The sequence below is a fragment of the Trachemys scripta genome, chromosome 10 (assembly GCF_013100865.1).
Source record: "Trachemys scripta elegans isolate TJP31775 chromosome 10, CAS_Tse_1.0, whole genome shotgun sequence".
Classification (NCBI taxonomy): domain Eukaryota; kingdom Metazoa; phylum Chordata; order Testudines; family Emydidae; genus Trachemys; species Trachemys scripta.
In genome coordinates this window covers 22,736,561-22,758,184 of record NC_048307.1, presented here as the reverse complement: position 1 = coordinate 22,758,184, position 21,624 = coordinate 22,736,561, and the positions used below count along the sequence as shown (strand labels likewise).

At 42.0% G+C, this 21,624-nt stretch overlaps 1 protein-coding gene across 1 annotated transcript in view; it reads right to left on the bottom strand.

Annotated features, from left to right (window-relative positions):
- The window catches only part of LOC117884128, a 189,630-nt gene that overhangs the window by 98,615 nt on the left and 69,391 nt on the right, over positions 1-21,624 (bottom strand). The window contains exons 14-25 of the mRNA XM_034784275.1: positions 21,391-21,549; positions 20,303-20,421; positions 18,846-19,127; positions 14,821-14,976; positions 14,130-14,314; positions 11,720-11,902; positions 7,697-7,788; positions 7,299-7,468; positions 5,306-5,465; positions 4,594-4,673; positions 2,643-2,823; positions 724-879 (exon numbers count right to left, since the gene is read on the bottom strand). Coding sequence (XP_034640166.1) covers positions 724-879; positions 2,643-2,823; positions 4,594-4,673; positions 5,306-5,465; positions 7,299-7,468; positions 7,697-7,788; positions 11,720-11,902; positions 14,130-14,314; positions 14,821-14,976; positions 18,846-19,127; positions 20,303-20,421; positions 21,391-21,549 — 1,923 coding nt within the window. The remainder of the gene's footprint in view (positions 1-723; positions 880-2,642; positions 2,824-4,593; positions 4,674-5,305; positions 5,466-7,298; positions 7,469-7,696; positions 7,789-11,719; positions 11,903-14,129; positions 14,315-14,820; positions 14,977-18,845; positions 19,128-20,302; positions 20,422-21,390; positions 21,550-21,624) is intronic.

Here is a 21,624-nt window from a genome sequence, read left to right as displayed (position 1 = left end):
TCATGATTGAATACTTAGGATACACGGTACGTAACCTTATTTTTAGCACCACGCTCAAAGATATTTGCTTTCAGTGGGTATTTGTACAAACCAGAATAGCCATTGTACTGCACAAACACTTTCCATTTACTAATATGGTTGAAGAATATTTGTTTCCCTGTAAATGATATTCTAACTAACATGACACTAAATTATGACTTTTAGCAAAGTAAACCATATCTGTGCTGGTCTAAAAAACGTTAGCTAGTCATACCACTACACGTGACCCAGGATTAATATGCCATATGCATGCACACGATCAAGATTTAATGCACTCTATGCACCAACTGCTATAGATATTCAGCCAAAGCCATAGAACTCCTTTGATTGTCTGATTGCTTTGGCTGCCCAGTAAATGTAATAGCTCGGCATTTCTAGTAGCTGGCGAAATTCTGCAAAACATTTTCTGGATATATTTCCTCATTTTTAAATGAATTCATTGAATTTGTGCATCTGTTTTGTTTACTTTTCATAAACATTCTAGCAACTGCGGAAATATTTGCAGAAACAGTGTATTTTCAAGCAAATACTGGAGAATGTTCGCAGAAACCACTTTTTAAATTTATTCTGGGTTTTTTTCTTTGGAACTCTGAGAGTTGCATTTATCCAGTTGGGTAACAGAAGACAGTTCTAATGTTTTGGCTTTGCTCTTTAGCATAACAATAAATGTCATTTACACAGTACCTAGGAGTCCATATTTTATTCTCAGAGCATTAGACCACAGGCTCCCTCGTTGCTGCAGCAGGCCAATGGTGTGAGATCCAAGAATACCTGGAAAGTAGGTCTCCCCTTCAAGTGAGTACTGCCTCAGTTTATCATCAACCTTTTTTTCCAGAAATACTACAGAAAGAGCAGAAGTTACCATGCAGCAGCACACGATAAGAACTGTGCAGTCAGAAAAAGGATACATTGTTGGGAAAAAACATACACCGCCTTCTAAAAAGCCGCCCTAGAGCCCAGTCCTGTGAGATAGCAAGTGCCTTCAGCTCCGCCAATGAGAGGGCAGGACTGGCCCTTTTAGGTAGTGATAAGGACTGGCCAAAGGCTATAGGGTTTTTCATGTCTACAGTAGCTCATTGGTTCAAAATCAGCCCAGATTACAATGATTCGTACACCATTACTATGAGGTGGTCTGCATGAAAAGAGGAGTAGATTCAGCCAAATTCCCAGTGGATAAGGCCTTGGCTACACTTACCCGGTAGTTCGACGGCTGGAAATCGAACTTCTAGGTTCGACTTATCGCGTCTAGTCTGGACGTGATAAGTCGAACCCGGAAGTGCTCGCCGTCGACTGCGGTACTCCAGCTCGCCGAGAGGAGTACCGCGGAGTCGACGGGGGAGCCTGCCTGCCGCGTGTGGACCAAGGTAAGTTCGAACTAATTCGAACTAAGGTACTTCGAACTTCAGCTACGTTATTCACGTAGCTGAAGTTGCGTACCTTAGTTCGAATTAGGGGGGTAGTGTAGACCAAGCCTAAGAGTCTACAAAGAAACAACATTGCAGCTGGCCCCAACAAATGCCACTTTTGGTAGCATCAGCAGCCTGGTTCAGGACCAAATAGGGACAGAGACTGAACTCTCACCCTGCAGATGATCTCCCTGGAATAGGGATGAGATGGACAATGTGGGGAAGCTCCCACTGGGACGGCCTGTGCTATAGATGAAGACAGGAGCTCACTTTCAGGCCTGTCAATAAGGCATCTTTCGCCACTTTACAGCTCCTTTTATTTATTTTTTCCTATTTATCTAGCCCACTCCTTTATTATGATGTAATAAATATTGAGCTCTACAATATTTCTCGAGAGAAGCAGTGCTGGGAGGGCAAGCATGATCCACAGGGGATTTTTGGAGATTCCACTAAGAGCTTCTCAAACTGGGGTGCCTGGAATGTGTTCAGGGGGAAGGGGAGAGAGGGGGTATGAGAAGCTGCTTTGCCTTCAGAGCTGGGTTGCCGGAGAGCGGCGGCAGCTGGCTAGGCGCCCAGCTCTGAAGGCAGCACCGCCGCCAGCAGCAGCAGATAAGTAAGGGTAGCATGAAATCCCTTACTTCTGTGCTGCTGATGGTGGCAGTATATGCACTTGTGTGGCAGGACCTGGGTGTGTGTGTAAAGGACTACAGACACAAAAAAGGGGGGGAGGTGCGCGATCAAATAAGTTTGACAACAACCACACTAAGATATTTTGTCAGAGGGAAAAAATAGGGAGCCTAATTGTTACATCTTTGATTTATTCCAGTATATGAATTCTCCTTTTTATCTAGCCACATTACGAGCAGCAGGGTTTTTAACACAATAGTGAATGATGGAAAATAGGATTTGAATTTTTAAAAATAAATGACTCCTTGCAACTGTTAATGCTACTTAAACTTTTTCTTTTCAGACAAAGGGATTCAAGGAAGATGTTTAATTTACTGTATAACTGCTATTATTTTTCAATGGTAAGTAAGTGTTACACAAACTCATACATTTTAAAAGGCATCCCAATTAATTTCAATGGGATTTTAGTTCCTATAAAACCAGGGAGCTAGAACATATGCTCTCTCTCAGCATAAGTCCCAAGGACACCAGATCCCACTCATTTATGTGACAAGTACTTTGTCCACCAACCTGAAAGAAATGCTGCATCCTTCAATAAATTATGCAGGGACACTGAAAAAGCCATTTTCTTGCCATGTTGCTTAGTGATGTTTCCTGACAGAACGATTGGGCTGCCTTGCTTTATCAGCTTTACCTCCAGCTGGGTTGTGTATCTCTGCTCTCCACTCCCTGTTTGCAAACCCGTCATTCCCTAAAAAAACCCGACCCAACAATACAGTTCGATTATGTTTTGAGAAACAGACTCAGTCAGCATTTGGTGACTAGATACTAGAGATGGGCACCTTACCAATGTGAGAGGAGGAGTGGGAATATTTATATTTTCAATTTAGACAAATGTTGACAAATAATGGGTGAGAAGACAGTGGATTTATTTTCCAAACAAAACAAAGAACCCAGTCTTGTGAGGTGCTAGGTACTCTCCGCTCCCACTGACTTCAATGGGAATTGAGAACACACCGCATGTTGCAGGACTGACCAAAAAACTGAAACACAGACTGAAAACAAAATTTATTTGATATGGTGTTATTGAAAACATTGACTGGATGGCAGTTTGGAACTTTATTTTGGTTGGCCAGAATGCAAGTTAATTAGTGTTTGATTTGCTGCTCTGCTAAAGAGAAAAAAAGGTTCAAAATGTCTGGGTTGAAATTGTATTGTAGGGAAAAACAGTTGGCAAACTACTGTAGTTGTTGAAAAATGTGTAACTATTAAGTAGGATTGGGACTACAGGCCCACGTTGATGCGGCTGCTAAATTGCCGATTAAGTAATGAAAAAAGGTGAATTATTACAGTCTAAGTCTGTGGGGAAATAAAAATCTCAGTATAATTTCAATGTTAAAATTTCTACCCAAGTGATTTTTTTCCTTTATAGTTTTAGCATTGGAATTATCCTGTTTATCTCTCAGCTATGATGCAAACCATATTTTTAAAAGAAGAATATTTGGGATATTCCTGTATCTACAAAGTTCATGCCAGTGAAAAGCTAACTCTGGGTTCAGTCACAGACATTATGCATGACCATTGTAAAAATTTGTGATTGCAACTGAAAGCCTGTTCTAAGAAATCACTTCACTTTATCCATTTAGCACCAAATGCAAGTGAAAAATAGGCCAAATATTGTTTAAAGCCCCAATCCAGCATACTGAAGCACATGGGGGAATGGGCTGCTGCACTCACACAGAGCCTCATAGACTTCAGTAGGCTCTGCGGGTGCAGAGGTCTTCCTACTTGATTTTACTTTGAGGATCAGGCCCTCAGAGTAATACCACAATGAACTAGATTAAGGCCAAACTCTTTTCACATAAGCCACCAGTGATAACTTGTAACCTGGAGACAGCGGCAGCGGTATATGTATTGTAACTCTGAACTATGTCGACGACTAGGGCCAGAAAATAGAGTTCACTATTAGACCTCTCCAGTCTGACAGTTCATTAGTCAGTGTTGCTGTGGGCATAAATGAAAATAGCTACAGCAGCTGGAGGTCAAAGGCTCTGTATTCAGTTACCAATCTTTCAAGCTACCTATCACCCAAACAACTCAGCTCTCTTCAAAAGTAGCTGAGAGGACATAGGAGTTTAAACTATATACACACTTACTAAATCAAAGCCCACTGAAGTCAATGGGAGTAGTCCCACTGACTTTGGATCAGGCTCATAGTGCACAGCTATTGGAGGTTGTAAGGACAAAATCTGAATGGAACAAAATTGCTTTTGCTTATATGTTGGTGCTTAAGGATATTTGATTATAAAAAACCACAATTTAGGGCTGATCTGTATGTATTATCCCTACTCGAATGAATGGATGTACCTGTAATAGAGAACTCACTCATTCCCGTAATTGATTATTCAGACACTATTTCAGTATACATGGGTCTTATTGTCCTTCTATGGGGATTTTTTCATCCCGTTTCTTTGTGTCTATTTCATCCTAGTATTGAAAACTTTGTATTTTGAGGCTGTACCTTAATGTAATAGACATCTTTGTCATCTAGTATCAGCTCCAGGTGTCCAACTCGTGAATTCTTAGATAACTCAAGTTTTCCTTAGAGAAATAGGAAAGAACACAGGTGTTTTCTTATTTTGGTACATATAAAGCTACTATACATTTTTTACTGTATCTTACGTAAAAACGTATCTCAACATGTTATTCACAATTACTGTGAATAATACATTTACAGAATTAAATAACAAATAATAGCAGAGCAAAGGAAAACAGTAAGAGGGGTGGGGTAAAATTTGACTTTGGAGCCTAAGTCCCATTTTCAAAAGAGACGTAGCTTCTACATACTTAAGTATTGATTGATTTTTCAGTGACACTTAGGTTCTTAAGTGGCTGTCATGTTGAAAATGGGACTTAGGCTCTTAAGGAAAGCTGGCCAGAACCTAGTATTCCTCCTGCAGGAAATTCCAATTATTTTTTTTTATTCTGATTTTTGGCTCCCAGTGAGCTCATGAACTTTTGGGAGCATCTAGGATTAACAAAGATGCAATTACCCCAGCTAATGGAGAATCTATAATAATGTCATCTACATTAGCTGAATGGCTGTCATACAATTCCGTACAAATTTACAGCTAGATCCTCCGCTGGTGTATATTGGAGTAATTACATTGACTGTAACGGAGCTCCCCTGATTGCTGCTAACAGAGGATCTGGCTGTTAGCTGAAAGACCTACCATCGACTTGGATTTTTTTCTTGGGCTGTATAAATTTGATTCTGAATTTTTTCTGTGGGACATTAAAATTGAGGTCAACCCCAACATCCCTTTTCAGGTCTGACTTTGGCGTCCCAATAAAGAAATGAAGGACAACTTCACTTGGAATCCAAGAATCCTCCTAGAAAAAAAAGAAATGATCATGACATCTGCAATTGGCAGAGCATTTACAAAATGGAGCTGGCCATATGGAATTATGTCAAGGAATCACAGCAGGCTCCATTGCTAGGATATTAACACTGTTTTTCCAATCTACTTCTATAATTCTTGTATAAACCATTTCCAGGTGTGCATTTCCCATTTAATTTTATCTTTTATTCCAAATGTTTCTCATACATATGATAGTATTAATTTGCAACTAGCTGAATTTTCCAGTCCCCGCCCAGTGATAGACTTGTGAGCTCTCATTTGAACACTTAGGATTTCACAGCAGCTCAGAGCCTCTTGAAATTGTGCTGCCCCCTGCCAAACTTTGAGAAAATTCTAACCCATGATCCAGGTATAGAGCTTAAAGAAAATAGTAGAAAAGGTTTGAGTGAGTTAAGTACCTTCACATTCTAGGGCCACATTCAATTAGCATTAGAATGTTTTCCCCCTACTATTCCTGGAAGCCTTTGAATTTAATAGGACAGAGTTTAACAATAGAATGCTAAGTTTTGGACTAAAATCATAATGAAAAAAATATTTTTTATAAATGTTGCTGAAAACACAGATTTGGAGGCACTAGTTTATGTGATATTTTAAATGGTAGACTCTGTAATTCTGTACTAAATGCATGACCAGTTCAGAACATTGTGGGCCAATCAGAGAGAAGCTCTACTGTCCATTGTTGTGCCAGTAATTTTACATGGTCAATCTCTGCGTTTCTCCTGCCCCAGATCTGGATATCCCAAAACCACAGTACTTTTCTCAGTTACCGTGTCTACAGCATTGCAGGCTGCAGATATCAACACATGGCTTTGCTAATATCACATCCTATTTTGCCTGGAATTTCTCAGGCCTGTTTACAATTTCCTGTCGGGTGGAACATAAAATGTGTCTTTGACTGTCTGTTTCAGACCAAAATTCTTTTTGCATCATCTTTGGTTACTCCATGAATTCATGCTCCAGTCATCTTTTGCTTCCCTCACTTAGCTAATTACAAATGGCTAGAGTTTTTCCTGGTTTTATTCACAAATGAGATCACCCCAACCCAGATTTATATCTTCCACCACCATAGGCACCAACTAGCTAAACACTTTTCCGAAGCAGTTTCCTGAAGATATCATCAGTAACCTTGGAACATTAGCACAACCAGAAAACAGCCCTCAAATATTTTGAGTCTATAGATTTAGAAAAGTCAGAAATCCTTGCTGTCTTCTCCACAGTGCAGAAAATCCTCTCTCTTAGGCCTTGTCCTAAGACAAGCGCTACATCAATTTAAAAACTAATCTTGTTAAACTGGAGCAAAGCCCTAAAGTAGACACACTTAAGTCTGTTTAACTCTTACTTAATTAATTTAGTTTAAGATGGCTTCTTATTGATATCAGCAAGTTTTAAACTGGCGAAACTGCACTTAACATTATCAGTTCATATTGATTTAAGTAGCTTGATTTTTAGGGCAATTTTGCACTGTGCAAATATAGAAAAGGGGTTAAAGAGAGGCAGTGTTGCTTTGTGGTTAGCTCAGGGCACCAAGTAAGGAAGCCTGGGTTCTGCCCCCAGCTCTATCAATGTCTGACTGTGTGACCTTAGTCCAGTCACTTAACTTATCTGTTCTCTAACTGTTATATAGGGATAATAATAATTATCCACCACAAGTGTCAGGTAGTAGTTTCCATGTAACTTTTTTCTTTCTATGCCAAACCAGATCCTCTAGCTGCTGGCAACTGGCTGGGCTGGAGCACGCAATGTGCTAAAACACTCGAAAAGAATATATCTACCAAACCAAAAATAATAGGTGCTATAATTGTACCTGAGGAGTATAGTTATAGGCGGCTTCCATCAGGTACAGTTGCAAGCCTCTATCTTGTTTCTTTAATGTCACAGCTGCTTTTGCTGGTCCAGAGAATGGGAAAGGCAAGCCACTGGTTTTACCAGGGTAAGACATTTCAGAACACAACTGCCAGCCAAAAATCTTGGACACTGGTGAAACACAAGAGCATTGGGTTCAGTTAGAACAGCATTATGATTAAGCCAAGAAGACACACAGACTATCTGAGGAGAATTACTAATGTGTAGATTATTCTGAGGTAATGGGATGAGAAGAAACTCACAATTGTGTCAAATGTGCTGTTTGTTATGATTCAGACCTCTGTACATATTTGAGAGGGATTTAATTCTGTATGATAGATACAATATCCACAAGCCTACCTTCCTCACTAGTGCAGGATTTGGTTTCTATATGGTCTTGGAAACCTTCAATATTTTCCATCCCATCCATTGTTGTGAGGTAAAATTTGGAGCTATAACAAAGAAATGCAAATAGTCATTTAAAAGTGATTTATTTAATCACTGTTACAAGTTTTTATACATAATTGCGCTGGTTTGGTTTGCTTTTCTTTCAGGTCTGTTTCATCTTCTCCTAGGTGGAAAAATATTATTAGAAAGGTGACATTCTACTGAGGTCTCTACATGTTTATATTCATTAGGAGTGCAAGTCTCTTCTTTGTGGAAGTCTTGTATAAAGCTTATGCACCACTTTAAGCCTTAATAGGGACTTAAGTGGTACACAGATGGGTCTCAGCACAAGGGTGAATTTGCCTCTAGGAGATGAAGAACAATCCTTACTCTAATCTTTATTCTAATCCAGGGGTTGACAACCGGCGGCACGCAGGCTGATTTTTAGTGGCACGCTGCTGCCAGCCAGGGTCCCGGCCGCCATCCCTGCTCAGCCTGCTGCCAACCTGGGTTCCCAGCCGCCGGCCCCTAGGCAGCCAGGGTCCCAGCCGCCAGCCCCACTCCACCCGCTGCCGGCCTGGATGGACGGAATCTGGTCGGCAGTGGGCTGAGCAGTGCCGGCGGACAGAACCCCAGACCGGCAGCGGGCTGAGTGGCTCAGCCCACTGCCGGTCTGGGGTTCCATCTGCTGCCCGTGCTGGCACACAAAACCTTTTAATGGCATGCGAAACCTTAAATTAATGAAGACTTGGCACACCACTTCTCAAAGGTTGCCAACCCCTATTCTAATCCTTACTTTTTAGAAGTAGAACAATCGTATAGGGTCTGATTCTCCCCTGATTCACACCAATGCAACGCCATTGACTTCAGTGGAGTAACTCCTAATTCAGACTGAGGAAAGTGAGCAGAGAATAAGGCTCGTAAGATTGTACAGAGGAGGCAGCTCCTATCTAGTGAAAAGGAGGGACATAGTGCATATAAAATAGTGAGGGATAAAAGCAAACCAGTCCAGAGAATTTAAAAGCAGCAAATTACAAAGAACTCTGTGCTAAATTGTGAGCTGACAAGGACAGCAGTGTTTCTTGCTTACAGTTGATGGCAGGTGATGGTTGATGCCATGAACGGCTGCCATCCATTTGGTCTCACTCCCTCTCCACACAGCCATACCCCCGTCCATAACAAGGGAGCACCAAACCCATGAAGGCGGGTGCTGTGAAGTTGGAAAGCGGGAGGACAGATGCTGCTATTTAGACAACTCCTCCCCCAACTAGTTCAGCCCAAGTTAGGATAATTCCTGGCCCTCCAGGCTTCTCTTCTCTCTCCCCCCCCCCCCCCACAATTTAGGGTATGCCCTGGCCAACAACTATGTTCCAATCCTGAATTTCTTGCAGGACTTCAGTGGGAGTTAGGGTGTGCAAAGACTCTACCCTTGATAGGCATGAAAGGGTTAATAAAGTAGAAACAGAAATAAAGTTGATTTAATATTATGGTAAAATGATTATTTAAGATTATTCTGAGATGAAAATGTTGGCTGTGGGGAGAGAGAGAAGTTGTGTGCATTTGGAATTGGATGGACATTGCACTACACTGAATTTGTTGCCATAAGCCAAATACTTGTGCCATCTACAGATTTGCCTCCTGCCTATGCAGTGTGAACTACAGCTATCTAATTCTGCTTTGTTCTTTAGCTGAAAACTCATCAAAAGTAAATTAATGCTCTATCCCTTGACTTTTCCATGATTGTGAAAGCCCCTGAAGACAGAGTGCAAAACGAAGACATAGGTTAAAAAAAAGTAGCCATGATCCACATGCTGTAAATGTTTTATAAATCTGTTGTCTCGTCTAAGAGGCTAGAGATGTGGTTTATAATATGTCAACACATCCAGCCATCTTGCTGATCCAGAATTTTCCACTTGGACTTCGGTCAACTCTGAAAGCAAGAAGAAAAGAGAAAACTGCTGGAAATATACACTACAAAGCCTAGCCCTCATTAGCACAAACAATTCATCAGTTTAACTTCTGGAAGCTGTTGAGACATGAAGCATCCTTTACCCAACATTCAGTGATGTCAGCAGGTACTCACCTGCTGGGTACACCTCATGAAACATGGTATACCAAGTGAGCCTAGTTATGTTGCTACATACTATCAATCTGCAGGGATAAAGCCACGTTCTTCCTGCACTGGTGAAATTCCCTGAAATATAGACTGCTTGGATTCAAAAGCTCCAGAGAAGACAGAGCATTGCTAGTCAGTGAGAAACTGGGGAGAGAAAATGTCTTTTGCCGTTTATTACAGTCATATCTCTAATTAAAACAATACTGTACAGAGAAGTGGTTGTGATATGATTATATTTCACTCTGATAATAGGATGAACACAGTTATAGTATGTATAGCAATATAAACATACAGTATAAGAGAAAAATTCTCCCATATGGGCATGCATTGTTAAACAGGAATTTCACATTGTTCCCCTGTTATCACATAGATTAATTGATAATGGAAGTGGTTGTATATGCTGCCAGACAGCCCTACTGCTTTGACCCCAGCCAGATCTGACTATTTTCCTGGCTTTTGATATCAGTCTTGGATTTAAATACCACTTTGATGACCGTGCGATATGAGAATCTTCAGCCGATCGAGTTCTTGTTATTTCAACTCTTGCCTTCCACGATGCCCTTGCACAGATAGGAACAATCCCATTGCATTCCTGGTAATATTTCTGTTTAGTTTGTCATATATCATATATTCCCACCCATCAGTGCCTTCTTGCTGAAACACATTGTTATCATATGCAAGACACTTCTCCTGATTTCTTCTGAGCTGACCCACAAATACCTTCCCTTTACAAGCCCCAGATCAAAACCAGCTGCTTTTGCTAATATAAGCTTAAATACATTTTCACTAAGTGGCCACTGCAGAACCATACAGAAAAACCAAAGGAAATAATGCACTGTTCACATCTCATGATCCCAGTGGCCTCTAGAGCCCAGCAACCTTTTCACCCACAAAGTTACACATTCTCACAAAGATGAAGGGGTAAACTGATTCTTCTCTGTGGGCCAGTAAAACGTACAAGAATCCTAATCACTTCAGAGACCAAGAATCGAACCAGTTTCATTTTTCTGCCCCACCAACCATTAGCCTATGTAGAGAATCATAATGAATAATCTAAAACCTTCTGTGTTTTCGCTCAGTCCTTACTCAGCAAAACCCCCACTAAAGCAATGGAAGTTTTGCCTGAGTAAGAATCAAGCAAAAATTGAACGGGGATATCAGGATTTAGCCCAGTGCTTTTTTCCACTTTTACTAGCTCCCACTGGGCCTTCATAAACATCATATGAAAGATCTGAAGTGTGAATAGACCCAATAAGTGTCTATTTTCAAAATGGCAACTTTGTACGGGGCATAGCTATACCATACTGAGTCACCCTGTTCAGTTTAATACCAAAGTACAGTCACTATAGCTACAGGGAGAAAACTGAATTCAAATTTAGAGTCCCACATTGTTAACAAACCTGCCAGCTAAGTTCAGATTTTAGAATGTTATCACTGTTAATTATCAGAGGGGTAGCCGTGTTAGTCTGAATCTGTAAAAAGCAACAGAGGGTCCTGTGGCACCTTTGAGACTACCAGAAGTACTGGGAGCATAAGCTTGCATCTGAAGAAGTGAGGTTCTTACCCACGAAAGCTTATGCTCCCAATACTTCTGTTAGTCTCAAAGGTGCCACAGGACCCTCTGTTGCTTATCACTGTTAATGTTCTCTGGACATTGTGTAACCCACACACCTCCTGGGTGTGGTGTTCTGTCCCATCTAGTGGCACCGAGACCACTCAGAGAGAGAAAATGAGTCTGCTCTACAGCCTTAGCTAACAGCCAGTTGGCTTTAAGCTCAGCGGTAGAGGCTCACGCACTAAGCTCCAGAGGTTCCCGGTTCTATCACGCCTGCCGACGACTAGGGTCTGTCAGTGTTACAGTTGCACTCATCTGTTCTTACCTGAAATCGATTATCTCCATGGATTCTTCGGGGGTATTCAAGAAAACTTTAAGTTCTTGTCCTTTTTTCACCTGGATTCCTCCATCAAGGCTGGTTGATGTCCTCAGTCCTGTTACCCAATTCAAGCCAGCTCTTCCCAAATTCCCCACAATTCCCATTTGGGCAGAAATCTGGATAAAAGCACTGGCAAGAGATGTAAAGAAACACAGTTCCCACTGAAAAGCACCTTCTTATTTACCAACATCACTGCCTAAGCCACAGGCTTCTTATCCTCTGTGGCACTGTACGTGTTTCACTGCTAATTTTAAAATTGGGGTGAACATTTTGTTTTTTAAAATAACTTTGAAATATTCAGACACACGCATCTTAATACAAGCCACAGCAAAAGTCTGTGTTATAATAGAGAGGTATACAAGCTGAGGAATTTAGACCTGGATTCAAATCCAAACTCCACCAGAAGAAGCAAGGGAAGTGGTTGAATCCAGTGTTTTGGTTCAGGCCCATCTCTATTTATACGGGACATAGCAAAGATCAAATAAATAATTCAAGAACAGAGCTAAAAGTCTGACAGTCAGGTAAGCTAATATAGGGCTAGATCGGGGTAGGCAACCTATGGCACGCATGCCGAAGGCGGCACGCGAGCTGATTTTCAGTGGCACTCACACTGCCCGGGTGCTGACCACCGGTCCGGTGGGCTCTGCATTTTAATTTAATTTTAAATGAAACTTCTTAAACATTTTAAAAAACCTTGTTTAGTTTACATATAACAATAGTTTAGTTATATATTATAGACTAATAGAAAGACCCCTTCTAAAAATGTTAAAATGTATTACTGGCACGCGAAACCTTAAATTAGAGTGAATAAATGAAGACTCGGCACACCACTTCTGAAAGGTTGCCGACCCCTGGGTTAGATCCTTGTCTGCTATAATCTGGAATATAGCTCTATTGACACCAACTGGATATATTTGACCCATAATGCAATTTATTCTCATATGCAAAATTAATTCATAATACCACAGATTATGGAGTGATGCTCATCAACATAGAGGAATAAGTGGGTATACATTTTTTTAACCAGTAGCCTCAAAAAAAGGATGAAATACTTTGGTCTCCCACATTTAATTTTGGGGCAAGGATTTCTATCCATAGCTCAGAAAAATCTTTAAACCAACATCTCATCTTCAGGAAACTGCTTTGGAAAGTGGTATAGTTGTGGAAGAACAATGTGAGTATGTAAGACAAACACAGGAGGTGTATAATTTATGAAATTGGATTCAAAACAAACCGTCCCTCCCAATATTTTGTTTTAACAGGGCTAACTGATTGATAGGAACACAGCAAAAGAATATTCCTGCCTGAATGACTTCAATGGAATGGCCCATACAATTAAAAAGCACTCAGACCATACCCCATCCTCCAGGTCCCATTGGAGACAAAATCATGGAGATCCCTATGAAATCCAAGGGAGAATCAGCTGTATCGTATGAAAAGCAACTCGTGAGATCACCCGCCTGCAAACATTTGTAAACTTGACTTAGAGGTACTATAGATGGTGCTGGCTAACAAAGCAGGGCTGGAAAAGCACAACAATAGAGAATTTAAAATGAAATGGACAGCATAAAAAACTGTTGCTTCCTGATAACATGGCAACATATAGCACACTGTTGGTCACTGAATAGTTCTCCATGGATTTCCTAATTGATTGCAGGGCACATCCGCATGGAACTTGTACCTAAAGCATCACTACATTCTCCTCACTGTCGGAAGTGTGTGGAAGTAATAAATACATGGTAACACTTTGCAGTTATATAGCACTTTACATCCATGTGCCTTATAAAAGTGAGCTCATATTATTAATCTCATTTTACAGATGGGAAACTTAAGGAATAAAGGGTACATCTACATGGCAATAAAAGACCTGTGGTACAGCCATGGCTAGACGGCCAGCTGATGAGGGCTTGTGGCGCTTGGACTGCGGGGCTAAAAATTGCAATATAGACATTCGGTCTCAGGCTGGAGCCTAGGCTCTGAAACCCCAGAAGAAGTTTTTAGCCTTGCGAGCCCAAGTCAATTGATCTGGGCTCTGAGACTCAGTGCCACAGGGGTTTTATTGCACTGTAGACATACCCAAAAAGGCAAAATGTCCTGAGGCAGAAGCAGAACCAAGGACTCCTGATTCCCATTCACATGTTCCAGACACTAGACCATGCTGCCTCTCTTCTACTACTACAGTTCTTAAAGATGTCAACCAAGCTCTTTCAAAGGTTCCTAGGATACATTTCATGATATTGGTACACAACCCAAAGTCTGTAATCACAGTATGGTTCAAAGTAATGACAGTTTAACTACAATGTACCTGAATTATGAAGATCTATAGATATTGCCTACTATATAAAGCATCTTTTACCTTGGTTTGATATATCCATTTATGAAAAAATTTGATCGTTGTTTGAAATCCACATTCCCTTTGATTTTTACATTGGTTGCTGCTGATGCATTTAAAGCCAGTCTAACTTGAAAGCCTGAAATTGATGGAAAGAGCAATTCTTCGGTAGCCAGACTCAGTCTTTTATTAAACTGGACCTCTTGTCCCTATGGCAAAATAATGAAACAAAATAAAATTGCTATGAATATTATAAAGTCAGCCACAAGGATTTTTCCAGACTTTTGCTTGGGACAGAACCATCTGCTGTGTTTTCCATAGCATTTCCCCTTCTATAGCAGGTCCTTTTCATTGAGCTGGATTTGGAAATTAATGAAAAACCAGCACCAAAGCTTATCTTTGGCAAGCCGTGTGAGTGTTTAAACTAGACTAGGTATTATTTTGATCTGAAGTATGAAAGTTTTTGGACAAGAACAGGGACAAGCATAATCAAGACATTAAACTAAATTTTGTTCATAGTGACACAAACACATCCCCTTCTGATACAACCCAGAGTAGATCCCACGTATTTCCCAGTCTTAGAGGTTTCTAAAAAATATTCTGACTTGGTTCGATTTAAACAAATAATAATCCCCTGTTCTTCACCCTCTCACATATCTGGAGAAACTAGTTTCTCCAAGCACCCACTTTCAAACAGCAAAATGGTTCCTTTTACCTTTAGAAGCTTGACAGCCAGCTCTGCCAGGTTCAGGGAATAATGTTTCACTTTCTTCTTTATATCCTCACAGTCCAAAAAGCTGAGTTCATTTCCAAAAATCTTGATGCTCAGTTCGCATTTCAGCTCCTTCTTTTTCCCCATCCTTTCAGTAAACTGACAGAGTGGTACAGAGTTATTTAGGAGCAGGGGCTATTTACACAAAATGCCATTCAACCTCACAGCAAACACATCGCCAGTGCAGTTCCGATTATTAGTAGAGGGGATGGTGAGGCATTTGAACCCACACAAATATGACAAGCTCACATGAGCTCCTGGTTATTAGGCCTTGTGTCCTGTACACAGGGCCGGCTTTAGGCCGATTCGCCCGATTCCCTGGCACTCACCCTGGCGGCGGTCATCTTCGGGGGCCCCGCTCCCCTGGCCAGAGTGCCAGCCGGAGCACGGCAAGCCCTGTGGCCCCGCTCTCCCGGCTGGAGCTCCGGCCGGAGCGTGGCAGCCCCGTCGCCCCTCGACCCTGGCCGGAGCACGGCAGCCCCACGCCTCCTCCTCCCCCAGCCGGCAATCCGAAGTGCCGCCCCAGGAATCGGGCCCCGCACTTGCTAAAGCTGGCCCTGCCTGTACAGCATTCCACACACCAAGGATCAGCTACTTTCAGCCAGGAGCAGAAATGATAGATGCTCCCAACTGAGCATATTCAAGATGGGTGAGTGACGGGGCTCCTGAAACGCTGAACACTGCTGTGCCAGAGACAGATATGGCTTTGGGGAAACAAAACCACCAATCCCCTGGAATAATCATGGGCGCCAGGTTTGTATAATTTTTGGCGGTGCCCAGAACAGGTCCAAGCAGAGCCGTCCCATCCATAGGATGCACCGGGGCAACCGCCCTGGGCCCAGCACTTTGGGGGCCCCCACGATTCAGGGGAATGCAGGGTCCAGGGTGGCCTGGGGAATTAGCGGGAAACCTGGCGCTGGCAGCAGCGAGTGACATGGCCCCATCCTGCCCTGCTCCACTCCGCCCCGCTGGCTCCTGGCGTTGCTCGGGGGAGGGGGCGGAAGCCGGAAAGGGGCGGGGCAGGGGCAGGGGTTTGGGGGAAGGGGTGGAATGGGAGTGTGGAGGGGGCAGAGCAGGGATGATGAGGCAGGATGGAGGCATGGGGGAAGGGCAGAGCAGTGCGCAGTGGGCTGGGGCCAGGTTGCTCACTGCTGCCAGGGCCAGGCCCCCCACTAACCCTCCAGGCCACTCTGGACCCCACGTCCCCCTGAAGTGCAGGGCCCCCCAAAGCGCCAGGTCCAGGGTGGTTGCCCCAGTCCATCCTCTGAAAATATAAGCCCAAACATTGGTGGAGCACAGTCACAACGGGCCCATATAAATCACCGCCTATGGGAATAATAATCTTTGACTCTTGCTGTGAGTGGAACTCACCCATCCTGTGGGTGCCATGTTTGCCTCCAGATGTCACTAGCCTTCACTGACTGCCACCGCGATTTCAAACCCTTCAAAGCAAAGCCTCTCCCCCTGACTACAATGTTGAGGAAGTGGCAGAGGTGGACATATTGGAGTCATGTGGCTCCTAACTGCTGTGAAAATCTGTTTGGCTATTTCTCCATATGCCCCTATATAATAATTTTAGTAAAACTGACTGATTTTTTTTTTTAATTTTCAAATTTCAACCAAAATGGGGCAAATATTTTCATGAAATTTTCATGAATCATCCCCTCAATTTTTTTACCATCTTTATATTTTAGGGGATGTATGTCCTTAAAACTTTCAACTTTAATCCATGTGATGATTTAGGGGTTCCAGCTTTACTGCTTCTGAACTGTTGATGAGTTTATGAAACCGTATCATGAAATTGCTGTGTCATGTTAAGCCTATACGTATATGAATCCACCAGGAGTTAGCAGGGTCACGTCACATCTCTGCCAAACCTGAGATAATGATGGATGACCAGCACTCAGTGATTGTCTAGTCAAAGTAAGACACTTTGGGGACAATGGGTTTGCTCTAGCTGGGAGATGACACTCTCTCCTCTTGCTCTGGTTTGGGAGCAGTGGGAAGTTACCAAAAGGCAGAACAAAAGAAGCAGGTGACCCCAGCAGGAATCTACAAATGGACGCATGGGGGGAAGGGGAGTGGGGGGAACAGAAGACAGAGCCATTTTGCATCAGATTAAGATGAGAGAGGCAGCTGCAGGGGAAGGCAGGTAAGGGGGCGAAGGACCCTGCCAGCCTGAGGGAACACAGATAAGCCCCCAAGGACTCCCAAGGGAAGGGTGAGCTAGTGAGGAACATTGCGTTTAGGAAGTGTTATTGTTCTCTGTGTGATCTCTGCTCGCTTGTGCTTTACGTGATTATGAATAACAGAGCATTAATGTGTTAGACTCTGAGCAAAGTGTCTCTGAATGTTAGTTTCACAACGTCTGCGTACCGCTCAGCGAGCTGAACTATGAACCAGAAGCATCATGCCTTTGCGGTGGAATTCTGGGAGGGGGTTTCTTGGTGGCTACAGCTTGTTCTGGGGCCTAGGGTGGTGGGCTGAGGAGCCCCATTTCTGAAGAGTAACAAGACTGAGAGTCAGTGCCCAGGAAATGTGCCAGAGAGACCAAAAGAGAACTGTCTGCTGCAGCTTCAGAAACTTACACACACACACACACGCACACAGGCTTGGATTCCCCTCACAGCAGTCTGACTGGGTAGCAGGAAGAAGGTGCTTGCTAGGATCTGTGACACCCTGGCAGTGCAAAATAAAGCCTATCATGCAAACATTCACACACATGCTTAACTTTAAGTGTGGGAGCAGTCCCCTATTAATTTCAATGGGACTTCTTAGGAGTTTGATGTAAAGTACTTGCAGCAGAATTTGTATATAAAATAAACACATTAAACAATGATTATAATAATAAAGAGCTGAACCGACAAATTTTAACAATTTAAACATTTGTTGAGCCTCTGTTTCCAGATTTTGCCTTTCTCAGATGCATTTGTTATTTGAACTTATTAGACAACATTGCTTGCTATTAGAAAATTGGCTTGTGTTGAGTAGTTGTGATCAGTCAAATAAGTCACATGGTACTGTTTCTCTCCTCTCATTAGATTAAAATAACATGATTTTGCTGGGTAAATTCATAAAAGAAAATTTAAAATTCTCCTTCCCTTGAGTATTCACATAAGCCGAAAAGCTGCTTTCTGAGACCACATACGCTAGTGAAAGTTGATTTCAAGAATGTCCATGGAAAGAGGCACAAATACAGCCAAAGAAAATCCAAGCACAAATATTGTCAAATTTAGTGCTCACAGAAATATGTTTCCATTATCTACTCAGCTCTAACATCAATCATGTGCAGGCTCCTATAAACCTCAGCTGTCTCTTAGTTTCCAATAGGAAAAAAAAAAGATGGTAAATATACTGTACTCCAAAAAGACCAGCCTTTCTGAGCAATTGGGGTAATTTACCAGATTATAGGCTCAGCTGTTGCAGCCAGTCCCCACCACCTCCCAATCAGTTCTGCCCAGAGTATGGGTTGCTCCAAACTCTAATCTTCATTTCATTGGTCGCTGCACATTGGAATTCCATTGCAGCTCAGAGCACACACAGCTGAATAAGAAATAAGTAACAACAGTGCACCAAGGCAGAAGCTCAACATTAAGGGTCTGCTTGTGTTCCTCTTGAAACCAATGGACCAAAAAAAAAAAAAAGAGAGAGAGAGAGAGAGAGACAGACAGACAAACATCAATAGGAACAAGATTAAGCCTTAGATTATGGAGAGACAGCCCAAAGTACCACTGTCTGGGAACCAATGCTCTGAGATAATATAGCTTCTGCAAAACAGGGCATTATTCTCCATATCTTTGATTCTTGCACAGTCATTAACACCTGTGCAAAGTGATTGTAAAACACTGCCACATCCAAAGGGCAGCATTCTACATCCTTTTTATACAGGACTTCTAAGCAATTCTAGATCAGACCCAGAAATCACGTTAGAGCATCAAGTCTTTACCAGGATATGTATATTCAGTTACCTTTTTCACTAACTCACTCATCTTATTGTACTTTCCACCTGGACAGCTCTGCTTTGCGTTTCTTAACTTGGGCTTGGCACCTTTGGTCACAAGACGATGTCCACGGCTGTCTCTCTTTGAAGTCAGCTTCTTTTGTTTGGATTTTCCAGCTGCCTCCACTGGATTTTCTGACTTGGAGTTTCTTTCATCAGTATTTGTAAACAAGTATTCACTAAAAGTAGCAGAGTGTTGGCCAACCATCTTCTGCATGAGATCTTCCGCATTCTCTAACCGTACGTTAAACTAGAGGAGAATATATTTAGAAGACCACACATAGCTGGGCATAACCATATTCTATTCAGCAAATAGAAATTTAACTACCAGCATGGCTCTGGACTGGCAAAATGTAGACTTCTATAGCAACAATGAATTAGCCATACCAGGCCAAACCGTTAGTCCATTGAGTCCACTATCCTGCCTCAGGCAGTGGCCAATACTGGATGCCTCAGTAATAACTTCCAGACCGCAACTATAGCCAACCATGCGATGCTTTATATTGGGGAAACATTTCTTTCTTAATCTGGCAGCAATCCATCTACACCCTGAAGCGTGTATTCTGGCTACACCTAGTTGAACATGTACAAATAATATTGGTTGTAAAATTACACACCTCTTTTTTCTATGCTACATAGAAACTTCAAGTGTAGTTCTGTTCAGAAATCTGACTAACATGGCATTATGAGGGTCAATATCCGATTGGTGCACATGTCTTGTAAAAATATTTTTTTTTCTAACTACTCGCCCTGCAAATGGTAACCTGGAGTCTGAAAATTAAGATGAATTCTTTCCCTCATGGGCATCTTCATCAGCAATAAAGATTATGGAGGCCAAACCTCACCTTCAGTTCCAGCTGTGCAATTCCAGGTATAACTGAGGACACAATTTAAAGACAATGAGGTTGCATATGGGTCACCATTTTGTAATGACCACCACCATGAGTTGTCAGCCGGGATTGAACCTAGGGCCTTCAGCAACAAAAAGCAGTCTTGAACTAAAGGAGTAACTCAGTTGGGTTGCATCCAGCTCCCATTGAAGCCAATGAAAACATTCCCAATGACTTCAAAGGAGCTGGATTGGGGTTTAGTTGGCAACAGTTCTAGATTTTATCTCCAATGTGGATAAGGCACTCGTGGAGGATATGAGCTGCTTGGCTAGTCTGCTACATTAACACAGTAGAGAGAGTTATCAATTTGAACACAAATCAACCTGTTAAATTGAAGTGTTGAAAAGGCTGATTTGTGTCCAAACTTTCATAAACTCACCAGATGAATCTCATATACAACATTCATTAATCTCAGGAAAAAATATACAACTTGATGAAGAAACCATAACTGGAAACTATACCCAGAAACTATAAAGCATTTACTTCTATTTCAATACACTAGGCATTCCACAAAGAGGGAAAAAACAGAATTTACCTCCAGTAGATTTATAGCTCGCCCTAGGGTGTATATAGTCAAGTTTGTCATTGTTGATCGTGGGATGAAAGATGCAGGAGAAAAGACGAGTGCTGCCTCCACATTAGCACCTGCAGTTGCTGCAATATAAAACATCAGACATCAGGTCATTTTAAGATCAAATATTGTCATTTACTTTTCAAGTTCCAGCCTCTCTCTGGGAAATGGCAGTTTTGTCCTTTATGGAGAAGAAGAAAACATTCAGCCAACAAATAATCCATTTATTAACCCTTTAGCATAGCAAAAACTCAATGGACACCACAGTATGCACAAACCCTAGCTGACCTACAGGAAGGTGCACTTATGGTTTATGTCTTACATATATATACTTAAAGAGGAAGAGTTTTATAGTACATGAACAAAAATACTAATCTGACTTTGCTGCTGAGAAACTAAAACCAAAAACAAATATGCGGGGGGGGGGGAGAGAATTTGCCTTAATCTCCTCTTGGATTAGTGTAAATCCAGTGAAGTCAGCATAGGTGCTTCAAAATAAAAACAATGCAAGTGACAGGAGAAGCAGGCCCCAAGTATTTCAGAGAGAGTTCTGTTTAGTGGTATATTTGGTGCCTAGTGGTATGGGGCTTACTACTGATATGTAGGAAGATAAGAGTTCAGAGGTGAACTCAGGGAACCTCCTCCCCAAGTCAGCTTATGACACGGAGGAAGCTCAGTTGCTAATCATATCTCCTTAGTGTCCGTGATTGCACTAGCCTGAACACCACTCTTGTTGCTGCTCTGGAGGTCCATGCCCCTCTGGAAGAGAGTGTTGTAGAGTCAAAGGAATGACTGGAAAGTACCAAAAAGTTGATTGGATTGGATTTTCCTTTCACTCACACCTGTTGTACACTGTCACAATCAGTGACCACTGATTTGCACCAACAGAAGTGAGAGCAGAATCAGGCCCCATGTTTGTATATCTGGGTTCTATTCATTCATAAAAATTAAAATATTCTGTGGGAAAGTGAGGAATAAAGGAAAAAGAAAGCCACTCAGGGATTTAAAGCATGCACATGTGGCACAAGGTCCAATTTTAAAGTGAAATATACCTGAATGGAAAGTGACATCTGAATATGAGGAATATTTCCATATCTCCCAGTCAAACTCTCTGCTGAGAATGTCATCAGGAAGAGAATCTCTAAGATGTTGCTTCAGTGGATCATCTGTCTCCAGGAGCTGAGAGAGGTGACTCCAAACAAAAGAACCCACTTAAATTAGACAAAGAAAGAGGCTTGTCAATCACAGAAGAGGGTTTTTTATTTTTTAATGAACTAAGCTACAGT